This window comes from Aquarana catesbeiana, linkage group LG04, assembly GCF_042186555.1.
Source record: "Aquarana catesbeiana isolate 2022-GZ linkage group LG04, ASM4218655v1, whole genome shotgun sequence".
Taxonomy (NCBI): Eukaryota; Metazoa; Chordata; class Amphibia; order Anura; family Ranidae; genus Aquarana; species Aquarana catesbeiana.
In genome coordinates, this window is record NC_133327.1 from 336,948,713 (window position 1) to 336,969,473 (window position 20,761).

The 20,761-nt window shown below is 43.4% G+C and overlaps 1 protein-coding gene across 1 annotated transcript in view; it reads right to left on the reverse strand.

Annotated features, from left to right (window-relative positions):
• Nucleotides 1-20,761, reverse strand: part of MDN1 (midasin AAA ATPase 1) — a 455,945-nt gene that overhangs the window by 411,473 nt on the left and 23,711 nt on the right. The window contains 5 exon segments of the mRNA XM_073628928.1: nt 6,995-7,126; nt 7,300-7,512; nt 9,368-9,560; nt 9,654-9,761; nt 12,753-12,977. Of these exon segments, the coding sequence (XP_073485029.1) occupies nt 6,995-7,126; nt 7,300-7,512; nt 9,368-9,560; nt 9,654-9,761; nt 12,753-12,977 (871 nt within the window).

The window sequence follows — 20,761 nt, forward strand, 5'->3', positions numbered from 1 at the left end:
AGCGCTTAGTTTTGCATTTGGTTATCTTGTGCTTTGAGAGCACACATCAAAATACTCAGACCAGTGTAAAAGCATGAATAAAAGCTGGGTACACAAAGATCAAAATGAGTCAGATGCAGCAGGGGCCATCCAAAGTTCGATCTGTGTGTGGCCATCCCTGCTGGATAGATCATTAGAGCAGGCTTCTGTTGAACGGTCCTGATGGAAAACCTTGCTCGAATAGGAGCTTGCAGGCAACCGGCTGCAGAGCTGATCGGTGTATTCTGACAGCAAAGGGGTCCCAATGTCAGAATACAGTAGCACAGCATGAGGATTCAGCATCCAACTTACTTGTGTGGATGCAGGAATCTGTTCATTACGTTCAGCCAACTAGGTTAAAAAAAAAAAATACGTACCAAGCTAAAGAACAAGAGCTCAGAAGGTATCTGCTCCACATACCTTTAAACACCAAGAGCCATAGATGGGACATGGTACGTCAACTCAAAAAGCATTTTGAAAACCCTCACACCTGAAGCTAGCCTTAGATGAGGTAGAAACGTCCACCTTGCAAATTTAGATTAACATGTAAAAGGAGACCAGATGGCAGCTTTACAAATTTGGGAAACATTTGCCCGGTAACTAAAGACCAAAAAGCACTTATACCTAGTGGAGAGAACGGAAACAGCAAAAGGTGAACCTAATCCCCAAGACCATATGCCTGAACAATGGTTCAGAGGTTTACTAAAGTCCAAACCACATCCAGACAGACAATTGAAGGAATTTTTTTTTTCCCCCATGGGCCAAAGCCAGACAGACAACAGTGCAGAAGAAAAATGTCCTGGTTAAGGTGATATACCTTAGGGAAGAAGGAAGTTCTGGGTCTAAACAACATTTCATCTCTATGCAGGACCAAAAAGGGAAGTCCGTTCATACACAGGTGACTCACGGAATCACCTGAATCACCAGAAACTGACCAATTTGTTCCAAGATAAGGCCTGATTCACAGCTATGCATTTTTAATGCTTTTTGCATTTTGCAGATTTGCACTACAGTCCATTTAACATGGTTTCCTATGGAACACATTCCGTAGTGCAAATCTGCAAAATGCACAAAAAGATGCCCAAGTGTGAATCAGGCCTAACAAAACATTGCGCTGTAGAGGTCTGAAGTAAAACTGAGAACTGTGACGAATACGTGACAATGAAACTCACCCTGCACAAGGAGTTTCCAGCATTCTGAGAGATACTAACACAGGCCCCACAGGGGGCCTTGCCATACCAGACTGTTTCAAATATTTCCTAGCCACACAACTAGTTACGGCCTACTGGTGGTTATGCCCTGTTTCACCTAACACTGCGACCGTGCTGGAGGTGCTCTCCACTAAGGAAGCTCTGCAATTGTTGCTCTATCACAGTAACAAAGCCCCATACCCGTTAAGGCTTGGAAGGTTGGTTTGAGCTTTGATCAGGGCTATTCCACACAATATTCCCTGAACAGCCCCTATGGATTAATCCCACCTTAACCACCTATATTTTCTCCCAGATCCCCATGCCTGGACCAAAATTTCAAATAAAAACACTGTCACACATTGTGGATCAAGGTAAATTGCTTTCATTTAACACAATTTGTTTGAGGTATAATGTCCCCCTCTCCTATTAGATATTGGCAGTTATCCCATGTCTTCAACAGCCAATTTCCTGTCTCTTCAGTGTGCCTTTCTATGTCAACTCTTGAGGAGACTGTGCAGCCTGATTGCTCAACAAAATCTATGTTGGTCCTCTATAATCACCTTTGCTCAGTTACACTCAGGGAAACAGATTTATGGAATAAATGGTTGGTAGACATGCCTGATCTTGACTGGGACAACTGGTCGGATATTTGAGATTTCCCATTTAGACAACTTGTCTCTCTTAGAGATTACCTTATCCCGTAAAAAAAAAATTAAAAAAAAAAAAAAAAAAAAAAAAAAAAAACGTACACAGTGCTTACTACACACCATACAGTGTGCACAAAATGCCTACAAATGCACCACCAGTTTGCTGGAGATGTTCTCACCCTAGAGGCGATTTCATCCACTTTTTTTGGTCTTGCCTGACCATTGCACAATACTGGGAGGAAGTGGTTCATGTTATACAAAAGGGTATTCGGATGGGACCTTTCCCCCTTCGTACGAGTCTGCCTACTGCGCTTGGTTGAGGAGTTCGCCCCCCACAGTGGCTAAACGGACATTGGTGGAGCTTCTGTTAATCTATGCAAGAAAGGCAATAACTCTGGCACGGAAAAAAAAAACCTTTTCTTTCTACAGTTTCAGCCTGGATGAGCCTAGTCAACTCTACCATACCTCCCTATAAGGACACTTGCTATTAAAAAAAAAAAAAAAAAAAGGAGGTTGTCCTAGAAAGTTTGACAATGTCTGGAACAAATGGATTATTGATGACTCCACGACACATCTGGTGCTTCTGAATAAGGGTTAATGTCTCTATTTTATGTTTAATGCCACTTTACTAATGTGGGGGGGGTCTAGGAGCAGCCTGCTGGGATTGATTTATATGCTTTTTTCTTCATTTTAAGTCCTGAGATGAGCCACCCACACACGCCTTGAGAGTTGTCTTGCATTTTTTTTTTTGGGCAGCTGTGTGGGTTTCCAGCTTGGTTGTGTTATTGAAATCCCATTAAAAAATAAAAATAAAAAAAAGTATCATCGGGTTTCTGACTCAGTTTTGGGGGTGACCAGACCTCACTACTGTCAGCTAACTACATTGAAGGAGAATACTACAAGCCCCAGGACTCTCAGGCAGAGGGTCGAACTGCTTATGAATAGGCGAGTCCAAACCCAAGACCTGAGAGTCTGATGCTTCTCCAGGGGAAGGAATTTTATGGCCAGGAGCAGATTCAGATACTGCAAGCGAGGAGTCAGTTTCAGCGATTTCTGGAGACAGAGAGCCACATGGGGATGCCACGAGAACACGACAGGATTAACACCGGTGCTAGCACCTTGGCAAACATTCGAGGTGCAGAAGATAGGCCGAAGGGCAGAGCCACAAAATGGTAGTGTAGGAGGGTCCCGTCACAAGGCGTAGAAAAAACACTGGAGATCTGGAAAGAGGGGTACATGTAATTAAGCATCTTTGATGCTCACAGAAGCCAGGAAGTCTCTAATAAAAGGGAGAGGAATCAAATCTAGTGGATTCCATATGGAATTTTAGGCCCGATTGTAACCAGTGTCTTAGGCTCCAAGATGAGACAAATGCCCTCTTTGGGTTCATTGACTAGGCTGGAGCAAAATCACCTGAAAGCATTCTGCCACAAGGATTGGCGCAAAGATACCTTGATCCAAAATACCAATGGTAGGTTAAAAGTGGTAAAAATGAGGCGGCAGACATCAAAACTCAAGCTTGTGGCACCGGTACACCACCTCCCGCACCTGGGCATCTAAAATACAATCTAGCTATCTGCAAAACGTCATCAGACGCCCCATCACTCTGGAAAGTGTGGGTGCACCTTATTAGGGAGAAATGCTTGTCTGCGTATTTGGCAGACTTTGAATGCCAGACTCTACAAGAGGACAGAGTGCCAAGCTTGGAAGGCAGACAATGAAGTCAAAGTGGAAAAACAAGAGGGACACTTCTTGACAGACAGAAAAGGAAAAGTCTTCTGTCCACTCTAGGCTTCTTCTGCTAGGTAAGATTGGTACTCTTGCCACTGGTACAATCTTTGATGACCCTTGTCAAGAGCTGACAGAAGAGGTACTGCTCCTTGAAGGAAATGCAGACCACTGCTCCTTGCAAGCCACAGTCGAGCAAACTTAACTAAAAAGCCCATCACACCGACAAAAGGCACTGGTGAGAAATAAAACAGGAGGCATCTAATAAATTTAAACACTACAGTCGTTTGGCAAGACATTGCTGCATTCACAATGGTAAACAAGCCAGTTCTGAACAAAATACCCACAAAAATGATATAAAGCCAGTGTTTAGGGGGAGCAAACAACTCGTCAAAAATATAGGAACCATTGGAAAAGTGGGTGCAAAGGGAGTCTTTGCAGCCTTAGAAGTCCTAAACAATCCAAGGCTGCAGACAGCACTTGCAAAAGCAACAGGCTGATCCTCTAGCTTCAAAGTGGTGCGCATTGCATCAATAAGAGTTAAAACATCATCCTTCAACTTGAGGGGTACGAAAGCAATAGATTGCAACTCCTCAGGAGTAAACTCATCAGACACGGATTCGAGCGAATCGGGTCCCTGTAGCTAATAAGGTCATGAGTAAATCAGATACAGAAACTGCTGAAGCAGGCACAAGAGACTTTGCAGCCTCTGCAATCAGAGTTAGACTGGGTAAGTTGGGTCACAAAATCCTGCACGACTTTGGTAAAGTAAAAACAAAACAAAAAAAAAAAAAACAAAAAAACCAGCATCAAACTGGCCCAAGCAGGTTGCTAACGAAAGAAGATACTCCAACAGCAGATTACAGCATGAGTTCAAGCTGAAGACGTTAGCACCATTTGTAGGCATGCAGCAAGCAGCCCCAGAGCTTTAAGTAGAATGTGAGCTGAGGGCACCCATTACAGCGGGACCCAAGAGAACGTGCGAGTTGTCATAAGGCAAAAACAAGCACAGGGGCAATGGATAACACTCCACAACAAATTCAACCAGAATGGAGTATATAAAGCACCCCATGTGGAACCCAGTGGCTAAATGTTGCTGCTTACCAGCTAGCTGTAACATTCAGTTGAACAGTGTGCAGATACAGTTTGGTCCAAAAGCTGGGCTAAGGACAACAATGCCAGAATACTTTAATTCAGAGAGTAAACCTCTGGCAGCATTTAGAGGAGAACTTTAAAGAAAAATGGCAAAAAAATGTATATACAGTGGGGACGGAAAGTATTCAGACCCCCTTAAATTTTTCACTCTTTGTTATATTGCAGCCATTTGCTAAAATCATTTAAGTTCATTTATATTTCTCATTAATGTACACACAGCACCCCATATTGACAGAAAAACACAGAATTGTTGACATTTTTGCAGATTAAAAACGAAAAACTGAAATATCACATGGTCCTAAGTATTCAGACCCTTTGCTGTGACACTCATATATTTAACTCAGGTGCTGTCCATTTCTTCTGATCATCCTTCAGATGGTTCTACACCTTCATTTGAGTCCAGCTGTGTTTGATTATACTGATTGGACTTGATTAGGAAAGCCACGCACCTGTCTATATAAAGACCTTACAGCTCACAGTGCATGTCAGAGCAAATGAGAATCATGAGGTAAAAGGAACTGCCTAAAGAGCTCAGACAGAATTGTGGCAAGGCACAGATCTGGCCAGGGTTACAAAAAATTTCTGCTGCACTTAAGGTTCCTAAGAGCACAGTGGCCTCCATAATCCTTAAATGGAAGACGTTTGGGATGACCAGAACCCTTCCTAGAGCTGGCCGTGCGGCCAAACTGAGCTATCGGGGGAGAAGAGCCTTGGTGAGAGAGTTAAAGAAGAACCCAAAGATCACTGTGGCTGAGCTTCCAGAGATGCAGTTGGGAGATGGGAGAAAGTTGTAGAAAGTCAATCACTGCAGCCCTCTACCAGTTGGGGTTTTATGGCAGAATGGCCCGACGGAAGCCTCTCCTCAGTGCAAGACAAGTGAAAGCCTGCATGGAGTTTGCTAAAAAAAAACACCTCAAGGACTCTAAGATGGTGAGAAATAAGATTCTTTGGTCTGATGAGACCAAGATAAAACTTTTGGGCCTTAATTCTAAGCGGTATGTGTGGAGAAAACCAGGCACTGCTCATCAACTGTCCAATACAGTCCCAACAGTGAAGCATGGTGGTGGAAGCATGCTGTGGGGGTGTTTTTCAGCTGCAGGGACAAGATGACTCGTTGCAATCGAGGGAAAGATGAATGCGGCCAAGTACAGGGATATCCTGAACGAAAACCTTCTCCAGAGTGCTCAGGACCTCTGACTGGGCTGAAGGTTTACCTTCCAACAAGACAATGACCCTAAGCACACAGCTAAAATAACAAAGGAGTGGCTTCACAACAACTCCGTGACTGTTCTTGAATGGCCCAGCCAGAGCCCTGACTTAAACCCAACTAAGCATCTCTGGAGAGACCTAAAAATGGCTTTCCACCAACGTTTACCATCCAACCTGACAGAACTGGAGAGGATCTGCAAGGAGGAATGGCAGAGGATCCCCAAATCCAGGTGTGGAAAACTTGTTGCATCTTTCCCAAAAAGACTCATGGCTGTATTAGATCAAAAGGATGCTTCTACTAAATAATGAGCAAAGGGTCTGAATACTTAGGACCATGTGATATTTCTGTTTTTCTTTGATGATAAATCTGCAAAAATGTCAATTCTGTGTTTTTCTGTCAATATGGGGTGCTGTGTGTACATTGAGGAAAAAAAAAAAAACAATGAACTTAAATGATTTTAGCAAATGGCTGCAATATAACAAAGAGTGAAAAATGTAAGGGGGCGTGAATACGTGTGTGTATATATATATATATATATATATATATATATATATATACACACACACACACACACACACATACATATATATATATATATATATATATATATATATACACACACACAAAACAATAGATTTGTCATCCTAGGAAATTAGAATGCAGTTTTTTTTTTTTTTTTGTTTTTTTTTTGAGGAGTTTGCCATTGTCAAATCCTGTTGCAGGCAGTATAACCCAAAGGTTTAACACTTCCTGTGTGAAAGCACTGGGAAAATTATTTTTCAGTAGACCAAGTACAACTTAGAAAGTGGCACAAAAGTCCCATGCTTGCCTGTTTACAGATTATGTAGCAAAATCCAAAGCACACTACGTGGCACAGACTGCAAGATAGGCTGCTTAAGAGATCTCAACTTTTATTTTCATTTTGAAAAGTAAAATGTTTTCAAACAAATTTGGTCCTAATTTTAAACTTTGAGAACATTTACTGCAGGCATTATGATTTGTAATATATCTAATTTAAAACACTATTAAATGAAAACCCTACATACCACATCCAAAGGAGCATAATCGATATCCTCAAGCAAAATCCAATGTCCATGAGCAACAGCTTGTGTTAATGTTCCTGGCTGCCACACAAACTCTCCTGGAACATCAGTGCAGCGATACATTCCCAGCAACATCTAAGAAATGGAGGAAAACAATTATTAATGCCCAAACAAGCTACTAATATCAAACAGAGGACAACAAATGAGCAGCTTGAACAAGGAAGTACAGCAGACTGATGTCCAAGGCACACCATTCTAGCATATCAATATCCTACTACAACTGTGTTGTTCGCTTATTATGACCTTACCTTACTATCAGTCTGATCTCCAAGCTGAACTTTGAATATATCAGGTGGTTTCAAACGTCCAGTCACTGTGGCCAAATGCTCTACCAATGCAGTTTTTCCACAGCCTATGGGTCCTTCCAACAGCACAGCTTTCCCAAAAGAAACCACCTGGGCAAGACTTTGAAGACTGCGGCAAGTGGACTCCACTAATACGATTGGACTTTTCTGAATTTCCTAAAATACAAAAGTATAAATAACTCATTTAAGTGGTTCTAAAGTCTTCAAACATTTCCTGCAAAACTATTTCCCTCTCTCATTCATGGATGACAGCCTTACTCAATTTGTTTTGGGAGCAGGATGGGAAGTTCCCATTCCGCTGCCAGAACCCAGCAGTGTATGTATGATGTATGTAACTGGGGCTACATACAATTCATGCAGTGCTGAGAGAAGCTGCATGTGTTTGTGAAGCAACTTGGTCTAAACAAACTACTCAAAATGTCAAACTGGTAGAGTTAACTGGAGTTAGGCTTTAAGATAAATTCAGGGTTTACCATGGTCATGATTGTCGCTGTGATCTTCATTCATTTGAAGGTACATTTAAGGCCTCATGCACACTGGATGTTAAAATAACATTATAAAAAACCACCAGTATCTTTGCAGTGAGTTTTTCAACATTTTTGCAATAGCGTTTATTAGCTTTTTCCGTATTAGCGTTTTTTTCATTTTTTATTTTGATGGTTCAAAAACGTTAATAACGGTGATGAGGCGCATTTTTGAGCATTTATCAGCATTTTTTATGTTGGAACGTTTTTACAGCTGGAAACAGCTGAAAAACTCCTCTCAAACCCCACTAGTTTTGGGTTTTTATTACAGCCAAAAAACGCCCCAGCCAAAAACAGTTGATAACAGCCTATGGGTGCATGGACATGTAGGATAACATGCTGGAGAGTTTGACTGTAGAAAAAAAAAAACAAAACACACATCTGAAGCCAAAAACAGCAGCTGTAAAAACGTCCAAAAACATTCAGTGTGCATGAGGCCTAATGGTTATGTTTTAACCCTGCTTTAGTTTTGTAATTGCCACACCATCTCAAGAATGTACAGAGAAATACCTTGAATTGTCATTTACACCTCAGACAAGGCAGTTACCAACACTATATGGACATTGTTTTTTTTTTTTTTTTTTTTTAATTAAAGAAAACCTGGCAAAATAAATATGGTGAACACCACAGCAGAATCTTCCTTCTCAAAAAGCTAGCTGTCCTGCTGTGATATTGTTTAGCTTTAATACACCAGTCATTTACCTGAGAAAAGGATGCAGACAAATCACCTAATGACAATCCAAGCCTGCATAACCTACCATATTTTTACAAAAATAAATAAATAAAAAACACAATGTCTTAACTAAAGAACAAAACATTCATCTTTAGAATACCCAGATTAGTGTGTTGTGAATTGTCTCCAGCGTTGCTCCTGTCTTTTCTAGCTGGAGTCTGCCATTTTGTTGAAGCCCAGAGAAATCACTTACCTACAGAAAACTCTCCTTGGTCTCAAAAACTTTGTCACTTTTGCCAAATAAAATATGTTCCATTTCCAGCATTGATTGCATGTCTCGGCTCAGATAGAGAGGAAGGCTGACAGAAGCTTTACAGTGCTGAAGTTCAGGGAGATAAGACAAGGCCTTTTCCTTGCAAGTTTAACTCTTGTGTCTCAATGACAGCTGAGTTAGTCCTGTCACCTCTCCTGCTTTTTATTTCTCCCTTGCTAAACTGTGTTCCCTTAGCATAGTTTGTGTCATTCCTGTTGCTTTCTTCCCCCTTCAGCAACAGCAAATCCTTAAGCTGACAGCTGATCGGCCTGTAGTGGCTCTGATTTTATGCACACACGGCCAATAATAGAGAGCACGTGAGCATGTCCAGAGCAGGGCGAGAATGCCTTAATGGATTTTTCAACAGTATAGGCACCCCTTTTTGTTTTTCCATAGCTTTACCTGCAAAAGGGGCCACACTGAAGTGATGAGGACTTAATATTCTGACTAAAAGTTTCTCTTTAGGCAAAACATGGGCAAAATGCAAAAATTTTCACTTACCTGCTCTTTGCTCTTCAAAATTTGTTTAGGAAGTAATATTCCACAAACAGGCACAACTCGTAAACAGAGATCACTGGACACAACTTGACCCTGTGTGTACTGTTGGCTCTTGTTTTTACACCACAGGGACTTCTCTGTGTTGGTTAATAAAAGACCCTGTTCAATGGTATGGTTGTGCAGTTCATCCAGCAGCCTGGAACAGAGAAATAAATGATATGTCTTTCACCCCCCAAGAATGCACACAAAATATTGTGGCAGAGAGAAAAGAAAAAAAAAAGCTACTTACTGAAGTTTAAAATGCATAAGCTCATCTGTACCAAACAATTTATTTAAAAAGGCCTGCTTGTTCTCATCAGACATAGATGCAACCAGGGCCAGGCAATGGGCGGTGTACCTAAAATAATGAAGATCTTGTTAGGTAGGGTCAATTCAGAACTGTCTGATACAAATCCTGGCTCCTCCTGATGCTATAATCTCAAAAAATAAATAAAAAAAAAAAAAAAAAAAAAAAAAAAATCGGTTGGTCCAAAACGAACAGAGCAGACAAAACAGCCCAGTATGTCTGCATTAAGCATCACCCATTTAGCCTTAGCCTTACCTGATAAAGTCCATACGCATAACATGCAGTTGTGGCTGAACTTAATAGAAGGTGAGCATCTCAAATGACTACATTTATGTACCTCAAACTACATAATCTGTTGAATACAAAAGTCTATTTTACTATAGGGAAAAAAATATATATCTCACACAACAGCCTGTCCAAATTTTTTAGCATAGTATTACAGATTACATTTTTAGATGAATTTTAAATAGTTTAGTAACAGTCATACATTACATACGCATCATTTTCTGGACAAGATTTTAGGGGTCTATCCCCTTCTTATCAGTCCAAACATTACTGATACTTTTGCAACCTTCAGGGCCCCTGCAGACACTAATCTGTTTCCCTATTGCTCTGTATAGTAGTGCTTGCTAGCAGCCTTGTGTAATATGTCCAGTCTGGGGCCAACTCTTGCATTCGGTTCGCAGTCTGGGGCCAACTCTTGCACCATGCCTATAGTCCAAGTATATCCCCTGTCACATGTCTGCTGTCTCCGATGATGCCTATTTACTGAATTTTATGTGCAGCCCTTGGGTGATGTTGGGGCCTTGCTTGAGGCTCCCCCATGTCAAGAGAGAGTTGACCACCATGGACCTAAAGCAGACTGTTAAATACACATCAAGAAGGTGGAGCTTTAGGTTCCTTTTAAAATTTTGAAAACCCCCCCATTGAATTCTCTATAGAAATAAGTCTGTCTACACAGCTCTAAGGCAAGCCAAAGATTATGCAATTTTTTTCCCATCCACCACCAACACTGTCAGTGTTGATGCGAGGATCCCTCCTGCAGTGCTATTGTATTCCTCCAGCAGGAAGCCATCTCTGCTGGCAAAACACAATGAGTAGCATTGCTGTGCTGGCTATTGCCGGCAGCACTAATCGGAACCAGATTGGCTGCACACAAGTCGATTGGTAGATGTGCCCAGGGTTACCGTACATGGATCAAAATATGGCTGGTCCCTGCTGAATCGGCAGAATTTCCATCAACAGATGGCTGGCTTAAGACTCAGTAGTGATTTATCCCTCATCAGTCAGCACTCTTCAAAGAGAATGCGAAGTTAAAGAGCTGGCCCTGGAGTGGAGATGCAACACAGACCTCTCACACTTGACCATAAAATATAGCATATTGCTGTGCAGTGTGCTATTGTGGCGTCTGAGAGCTTCAGCTGCAGAGTATTTTTTGCCCATATGACTACATTACTGAAAGTGCTGTGTATGCCCAACTGCGGCACTGGTGTGTACTCGAACACGTATAGGTGTATTTTCCAAACCATAAAATGTTATATTTTTAAAATTTGCCTATAGTCATGCAAGAGTGCATGCTGGTGCTGATGGTTATGTGTGCACTGCATTTTCTGTACAGCATTCTTAAAGAGGAAGTATACCCTTGATGGGTTTTACTTCCTCTTTCCCTGCAAAGATAAAGCATAACCGGCTACTATGCATTGCATAGTAACCCATTATGTGTTACTTGCGTAACACCGAAGCCTGCGTTGTCACTGCTGTCCCCACTAGCAGTGAGTGTCCATCTTCACCCCTCTTGCTTCTGGGGCCACGAACTCGGGCTCTGTGACTGCAAACTCTGGCATGCGCACGGAAGCCGCCAGTCACATGACCTCTTTAGAAAGGGCAGCTCATGCCGTTTCTAAAGTGCGCATGTGCCGTAGACATCGGCGCACAGATTTTTTGTAAATATCTCCTAAACCGTGGAGGTTTAGGAGATATTTCCGTGGAGGTTTATTTCCGGCACCTACAGGTAAGCCTTAATATAGGCTTACCTGTAGGTAAAATTGGTTGTACAGGGTGTACAACCACTTTAAAAGGGTTGTAAAGGTAGAAGGTTTTTTATCTTAATATAATGCATTCTATGCATTAAGATAAAGCCTTCTGTGCAGCAGCCCCCCTCATACTTACCTGAGGTCCCTCTCTGTCCAGGAGTGGCGCCATCCGAGAGTCTCCCTCCTGATTGGCTAGCTGACTGACAGCTGCGGTAACCAATCAGGAGAGAGGGGGCAGGGCTGGGTCATGGCTCCGTGTCTGAATCCACTGCAACAGAGCAGGTAAGTATAACATGTATTATTTTTATAGGGGGAAAGAATTTAAAAAAATTTTTAAAAATAAAGACTTTACAATCCCTTTAAGGGCAAAAATATGCTGCAGCTGTGGCTCCTGGGCACCACAGCAGATATATTTTACACTGTTCTCCCATACAATATGGCCATGCCCAAGAGGCCTTAAAGCATAACTAAACTATCAAAAGTAACTTTGTAATCCTTATGCTGCTAGCATTAGTAAATTAAAACAAAATAAATAAAAAAAATAAAAAAAGGAGGGTTTATTTAAATTGGTTTCTGGCTAAGGCTAAAAAAAAAAAAGTCACATCCCAGTAGTTTTCATGGACCTTTTTTTTCCCCTTTAATGCGGAGGGGGGGGGCTCATTTAGGTAAAAATACTCTCCTGCCTGCATGCCTGAGCTAAGGGCAGATGGATTCCAGGAATTAAATGCTACATAAACCATCTGCCCTTACTTAAGATGGCTGTTAATAGAAATGCTAAGGTGTTGTCAGTGATTTCTCAGCAAAATAAAGCATGGTTACATGGATGGGTGAGTGTGCTTTGAAGAATAAAAACAGTGATTTCAGTTTGTGGTGTTAATGTTAAGTTCACATAAAAGATAATCTTTCCCATCAGTCTACTCTATCTTCTTAGAAAAAAGAATGTAAATTAAAAAATTGTTAGACATGAATTTCCTAGTCGGGGAAATCACACAAATATACGCACACATACCATCGGACAGCTAAGTCGTGGCTTTTTAGCAGAGGCACACAAACACTCCAGTCCCACATTTCTTTAAAGTAGGATTTATCCTGCTGCAAAAATCTGTAAGCTGCTTCCATAAGGTCTCGTAGTTTCATCCGTCGCCGCCCATAGCGGACTGTACTGGTATCACAGCTTTCCAGAAAGAGTCTTTGGAATACTGGTGAAGTTGTCTGAAAATACTGTAATGCAAATCTAATACAAAAAAAAAAAAAAAAAAAAGAAAATGCAGGTTAAAGTCTAAGGTAAATCAAAACAGATTTCATACGTGTTTATGTTAACAAATGAGGCGGGGGACATGGTTAGCATTACACAGTGCCCTATGTTTTAGAAAGTGTGCAACCCATTTTATTTGAGCAAAATTACTGTTTGTAAGGTTGCAAGTTAGGCTGCAGCATAGTGGATTTCTGCACTGACAGACTTCCGACAAAAATGGTGCCCAAGTGGTGTGATACATGTACACACAAACATAAAAAGCAACTTAAGAGGAAACAAGGTTTTTATGACTGTCAAATATACTGTACTATGGTGGGGAAGTAACTGCTTATTCAAAAGTTTGCCATTCATGGCCCTACCCATTAACTCTAATTTTATCAAGTACCTTAACAGACTGACAATTGCCATTTTATTCTATTTGTAAAACCAAGTAAAAAGCTAGTAAAGCGTTCCTAAACAGTATAGGTTATTCATTTTTAATCAGCAATACAGGTTTTAGCATTGCACATATCAAGATACATTATTGCACAAGAATGTAAATATAAAGAACTCGAAACTGAATACATTTCAAATTTTCATTAAACCTATAAAAAAACACCCAAAAGATAGGTTTTACTTATTTTATTAAAAGAGCACACGTGCTTAGCATACTTATGTGGCAAAGAATGCTCTCCACAGCTACAGACATTACATTTCCTCCAATATACCATCACCTGTTCTTAAAGCAGTTAAAAAAAAAAAAAAAAGCCATTTAAAAACAAAAAAATGTTATAGTTACCTATCCTCTGCTATTGCACAGAGCAGCCCCGAACCTCTTCTACAGTTCTCGCCGGCGCTCCTCTTCTCGGTGCACCCCCATAGGAAGCCACTTCCTATGGGGGCGTAAGCGGGCTCACTCCCAAGTCTGTGTGTGTCTATTGACACAGTGAGGCTTGGTCCCCCCTGCAGCATTTGATTGACAGCAGCAAGAGCCAATGGCTCCATCTACTGTGAGCTCACGAGAAGGGTGGAGAGAGCCAGCGCTGCTGCAGACAGGCACGGCGCAGAATAAATATAAGAGACAGGTATGGGTGTGTGTGGGGGGGGATTTAACTAGTGGAAGGTTTTTTTAACTTTAATTGGAGGTAAAGCATTAAGACCATGCAGCTGTAGAAACATTTTAATCAGGAACCCAGTAATGTCACATGAGGAGGGGAGTGAGTTCTTATCACTGGGTAAAGCTCCAAGTCACCACTTGCGCTCACACAGGGGTATCTATCCACTCTGCCCCCATAGCATACAGCTTGCTACATTGGCAAACGCATAACAGGAGTAGAGCGCCAGCGGGGGACCACAGAAAAGGAAAAGTCTGTGCAAAGGATTTTTTTTTTTTCTTGAATTGACAAAACCTTTATAACCACTTTAACAAAAGTGTACAGAATACCTGGCGGCAGCCTTGCAAACATGAGAAATAGAAGCCTGATGATGAAAAGCTCATGAAGCACTAACAGATCTGGTATCATGTGGCTTTAGGCTCAAACTAGGACTTTCAATTGTCAATCCACCTGGCAATGCTAGAGCGAGAAGCAGCAAGTGCCCTGTGGGAACCTTCAGGAAGCACAAAAAGGAAATCCGATTGGGTATACGTATTTAAAAGGGGAGGTAAAGTCCGCTCCCCCCCCCCCCCCCCCCTTAAGGTCTCCCAGGTGGGTTACACCATAATATACTAGTATGCACAGCAAATTAGTACATTATGCAGACTTACCAGTCATATGGTGTCCTCACAGCACAGTGCTGGGACCGATCCAGCAGGCCCCCGGCGCTTCCATCTCCGCCCGGTCTATCTTCCGGGTCCTGTGCCTTCAGCCTTGATAGGCCAGGCCGCCATGACGCAAATCAAACGCATGCACAAGGGAATCACATCACCGCGGCACAGCTCGGTGGCCCATCCAGGCAGAAATTGTTCGCCAATCTGCGCATGCGTGGCTCAATGAACATGACAGCTGACAGGCAGAAGGATGCACTTATGGCAGAAGAGAACAATAGGGTATTTTCTGTCATAAATACCCTGCCTGTCAGAGGATTTTAAATACTAAATGATGTTAGTCAATCCACACAAAAAAAAAAAAAAAATAATATGGATAAAGCCAGTACGCGATAAAACCCTTCCTACGAGTCACATTTTCCGTTTATAGAAATGCATAGCCTTCCTTCCTTCACACAGCTCTACCACCTCGATAATTCTATCACTCTCAATATTAAAGTGATTGTAAAGGGGTTTTTTTGTTTTTTTAAATAACAAACATGTTAAAATTACCTACTGCGTGCAAGGGCAGCCTCAATGCACCTTTTCTGGGGTCCCCAGGTGGCGCTCCTGGCCACTCTTTATTGGGTGCCCCCAGAGAGCCGCTTTCCATGGAGGGACCCATGCGGGCGCATTTCCAAGTCCTGCATCCATTGACAGACAGGAGGACTCGGCTCCGCCCCAAAGGCTCCCATGTCACTGGATTTGATTGACAGCAACCTATCCAATGGGGATCCGAGACAGCGGATGGAGCTGCTGGGCTTATGCTTGTTGCTGGAATAATCGGGTTCAAGAAAAAGGGGGGGGCAGCTGTACCACAGAAGGTTTTTCACCTTAATGCATAGAATGCATTAAGGTGAAAAACCATGAGACTTTACAACTCCTTCAAACTTAATTTCAAGTTGTAATCAATCATGGGGTATACAAGGGAGATTTTTTTTTTTTTAACCTGTGAAACTAACAAGAGAGAAGTTTGCATACAAGAAAAACTGACCCTGTTTGTCAAGACCTAAACACAATCAGAGAGTGCCCTTTTTTACTTCCTTGTCCAGCTTGGCAAAATAGTTGGGAGAAGCTTGTGCACCTCCACCATAGATCATTTATACTTTGAGGCAAAATCAAACCCCTACATCTTACTCCTCGAGGGAGTTACAAGGCAAAAAACTCTTGCATAATAGACCCACCGCTTTTAGACCCCTTTCACATTTATACGACTTGTCCCACGATTTTGGACTGCAAAATCGCATGACAAGTCATTCTCCATGATTTTGAATGACCACCATTCATATTGGCACGACTAAGTCGTGCCGACTTCAAAGTAGTTCCTGCACTACTTTTTTCTGAAGTCGGATCAAAGTCGGATTCCGTATTAACTAATCCAACTTTGGCAAGCGACTTGTGCATAAAGGGGAACTTCACACCAATTTTTTTTTTATTTTTAAGAAAAAACTGGCATGGGTTCCCCCTTAATGAGCATACCGGCCCTTCGGTCTGATATGGATTTTAAGGGGACCTCCCACACCGAAAAAAACGTTGTGGGGTCCCCCCCAAAATCCATACCAGACCCTTATCCGAGCACCAGCCTGGCTGGTCAGGAAAGGGGGTGGGGACGAGCGAGCGCCCTCCTGAGCCGTACCAGGCCGCAAGCCCTCAACATGGGGGGTGGGCGCAGGGTCCCCCCACCCCAAAGCACCTTGCCCCATGTGGATGACAAGGGCCCCTTCAAGACAACCTTGGCCGTTGGTTGTCGGGGTCTGCGGGCAGGGGGGGCTTATTGGAATCTGGGAGCCCCCTTTAATAAGGGGCCCCCAGATCCCGGCCCCCCACCCTATGTGAATGAGCATGGGGTACATCATACCCCTACCCATTCACCTGGGGGAAAAAAAAAAAAAGTGTAAAACACACACGACAGGTTTTTAAAGTAATTAGGCAGCTCCGGGGGTGGTCTTCCAACTTCTCCGCTCTCTTCTCCTGCTCTCAGGTGCCTTCTGCCGGGCTCCTCCGCTATCTTCTTCCAGTTCTTTTACAAGCGTTGGCCCGGTCTTCTGTCTTCTTCCGATGTTGACACTATGCTCTCCCCCCGCTGTAATGCCGTGCACAACTATTTATGTAGGCATGGGGCGTGGTCACCGGGGGAGATCACCCAATGACCCCGCCCCTTTATGACGTCACAGCCCGGGGCATGATGGGACTTTGACGTCATAAGGGGTCATAAGGGGGTGATGTCACCCGGTGACCACGCCCCTTGCCTATATAAATAGTTGTGCACCGCGCACACAGCATTACAGAGGGAGAGAGCGTCGTGTCAACATTGGAAGAAGAGAAGAGGCTAGAAGACAGCGCAGAAGACCAGGCAAAAGAGCAGAAGATAGCGGAGGAGCCTGGCATAGGATACCGGAGAACACGGAGGAGGAGGAGACCCCCAAAGTCAGAAGAAAATCCCCAGAGTTGCCTAATAAATTACCTGTCTAGTGTGTTTTATCAACACTTTTTTTCCTCCCAGGTGAATGGGTAGGGGGTACGATGTACCCCCTACTCATTCACATAGGGTAGGGGGCCGGGATCTGGGGACCCCTTATCAAAGGGGGCTCCCAGATTCCGATAAGCCCCATGCCTGCAGACCCCGACAACCAACGGCTAGGGTTGTCGGGAAGGGGCCCTTGTCCTCAACATGCAATGTGCTTTGGGGTGGGGGGGTGCTGGTCCCCCCCTGCCCCAAAGCACCCAACCCTCATGCGGCCTGGTACGGCTCGGGGGGGGGGGGGGGGGGGGGGGGGGGGGGGCAACGACACTCGCTCGTCCCCACCCCCTTTCCTGACCGGCCAGGCTGGTGCTTGGATAAGGGTCTGGCATGGATTTTGGGGGGGACCCCCTTAAAATCCATACCAGACCGAAGGGCCCTGTATGCCTATGAAGGGGGAACCCATGTCATTTTTTTTTTCTTTAAATTGGTGTGGAGTTCCCCCTAATTATTTGGTAATCAAAGTCCCGTCCCTGCTCATTGAAGTCGTACAAGTCGTGGGGCAAAGTCGGATCCACAGTCGTACGACTTGTCAAAATCGCGGCCGTAAAATCGCGCGACTTTCGAGTAGCCCAAATGTGAAAGAGGCCTTAGAAAATGAAGGCTGGAGAACAGGTGATGACTACTACAGGTACATTGGACAACATGGTATGAAGCGTTTAAATGTAGCAGCACAATATACTCTCTTATAAAAAGGAAGTATTAACAGCGCTAATACTAAGCTTTAACAGTGTAATATATAAACTCACAAGAAGGTTAGCGTAGACATGAGGTAGATGTTTATATATATATATATATATATATATATATATATATATATATATATATATACATATACACATATACACATATATATATATATATATATATATACATATACACATACACACATATATATATATATATACACATACATATACACACATACACCTATAGATATATTTTTCATATGTTTTATGAACAGCTACCTCATGTCTACGCTCACCTTCTTGTGAGTTAAAGCTTAGTATTAGCGCTGTTAATACTTCTTTTATAAGAGAGTATATTGTGCTGTATCATTGTTTTCTTGTTTTTATAACAGCAGCTTTTAATTAGTTTAATTGGACTTTTTCCATCTTGGTTTATTCCATGAGCGCTTGGACCTGAGTTGCTTGACAACTCTGGTATTTGTGTTGTTTAAATGTAGCACATAATTCCTCCTTAACCACTTGCCGACCGCCTCATGACGATTTACGTCGGCAGAATGGCACGGGCAGGCAGAATCACGTACCTGTACGTGAGCTGCCTCCCGCGGGCGGTGGGTCTGATCGGACCCCCCCCCGGTGCCCGAGGTGGTCGGCATTTGTCCTCCGGCGATCGGAGGTGAAGGGGAGACCATCCATTTGTGCCCCCCCACCCCCCTCCCGATCGCTCTTAGCCAATGGGATAATTTCCCTGCCTCTGTATAGTACACAGAGGCAGAGGAAATGATGTCATCTCTCCTCAGCTCGGTATTTTCTGTTCCGGCACCGAGGAGAGAAGACTAATGTGAGTGCACCAACACACACAGTAGAACATGCCAGGCACACAGCATGTTTTTTTGTTTTTTTCTGATTACTGCATTGGTGTCAATTTGTGACAGTGTGGTAGGGCAGTTAGTGTTAGCCCCCTTTAGGTCTAGGATACCCCCCTAACCCCCCCTAATAAAGTTTTAACCCCTTGATCACCCCCCGTCACCAGGTGATCGTTTTTCTGATCGCTGTATTAGTGTCACTGGTGACGCTAGTTAGGGAGGTAAATATTTAGGTTCGCCGTCAGCATTTTATGGCGTTAGGGACCCCCATATACTACCTAATAAAATGTTTTAACCCCTTGATTGCCCCCTAGTTAACCCTTTCACCAGTGATCACCGTATAACCGTTACGGATGACGCTGGTTAGTTCGTTTATTTTTTTTATAGTGTCAGGGCACCCGCCGTTTATTACCGAATAAAGGTTTAGCCCCCTGATCACCCGGCGGTGATATGCGTCGCCCCAGACAGCGTCAGGTTAGCGCCAGTAGCGATAACACCCACGCACGCAGCATACGCCTCCCTTAGTGGTATAGTATCTGAACGGATCAATATCTGATCTATACTAGTGTCCTCAGCAGTTTAGGGTTCCCAAAAACGCAGTTTTAGCGGGATCAGCCCAGATACCTGCTAGCACCTGCGTTTTTCCCCTCCGCCCGGCCCAACCCAGCCCATTCAAATGCAGTATCGATCGATCACTTTTACTTACAAAACACTAAATGCATAACTGCAGCGTTCACAGAGTCAGGCCTGATCCCTGTGATCGCTAACATTTTTTTTGGTAGCATTTTGGTGAACTGGCAAGCACCAGCCCCAGGCAGCGTCAGGTTAGCGCCAGTACCGCTAACACCCACGCACCGTACACCTCCCTTAGTGGTATAGTATCTGAACGGATCAATATCTGATCAGATCTATACTAGCGTCCCCAGCAGTTTAGGGTTCCCAAAAACGCAGTGTTAGCGGGATCAGCCCGGATACCTGCTAGCACCTGCGTTTTGCCCCTCCGCCCGGCCCAGCCCACCCAAGTGCAGTATCGATCGATCACTGTCACTTACAAAACACTAAACACATAACTGCAGCGTTCGCAGAGTCAGGCCTGATCCCTGCGATCGCTAACAGTTTTTTTGGTAGCGTTTTGGTGAACTGGCAAGCACCAGCTGCCTAGTACACCCCGGTCATAGTCAAACCAGCACTGCAGTAATACTTGGTGACGTGGTGAGTCCCGTAAGTGCAGTTCGAGCTGGTGAGGTGGCAAGCACAACTAGAGTCCCGCTGCCACCAAGAAGAAGGCAAATACCTTGCCCTTCCTGCTGCATTTGCCAATCCTAATTGGGAACCCACCACTTCTGCAGCGCCCGTACTTCCCCCATTCACATCCCCAACCAAATGCAGTCAGCTGCATGAGAGGCATTTTCTTTATGTCCTCCCGAGTACCCCTACTCAACGAACCCCCCCAAAAAAAGATGTGTCTGCAACAAGCGCGGATATAGGCGTGACACCCGCTATTATTGTCCCTCCTGTCCTGACAATCTTGGTCTTTGCATTGGTGAATGTTTTGAACACTACCATACACTAGTTGAGTATTAACGTAGGGTACAGCATTGCACAGACTAGGCACACTTTCACAGGGTCTCCCAAGATGCCATCGCATTTTGAGAGACCCGAACCTAGAACCGGTTACAGTTATAAAAGTTAGTTACAAAAAAAAATTTATATATATATATATATATATATATATATATATATATATATATATATATATATATATATATATATATAGTTCAGCCAGCGGTCGGCTTTCATGTAAAAGCAATCCTAGCGGCTAATTAGCCTCTAGATTGCTTTTACAAGCAGTGTGAGGGACCCCCCGTCTCAACAGGGAACCTGAGAAAGCAGCCGGCGATTCAGCC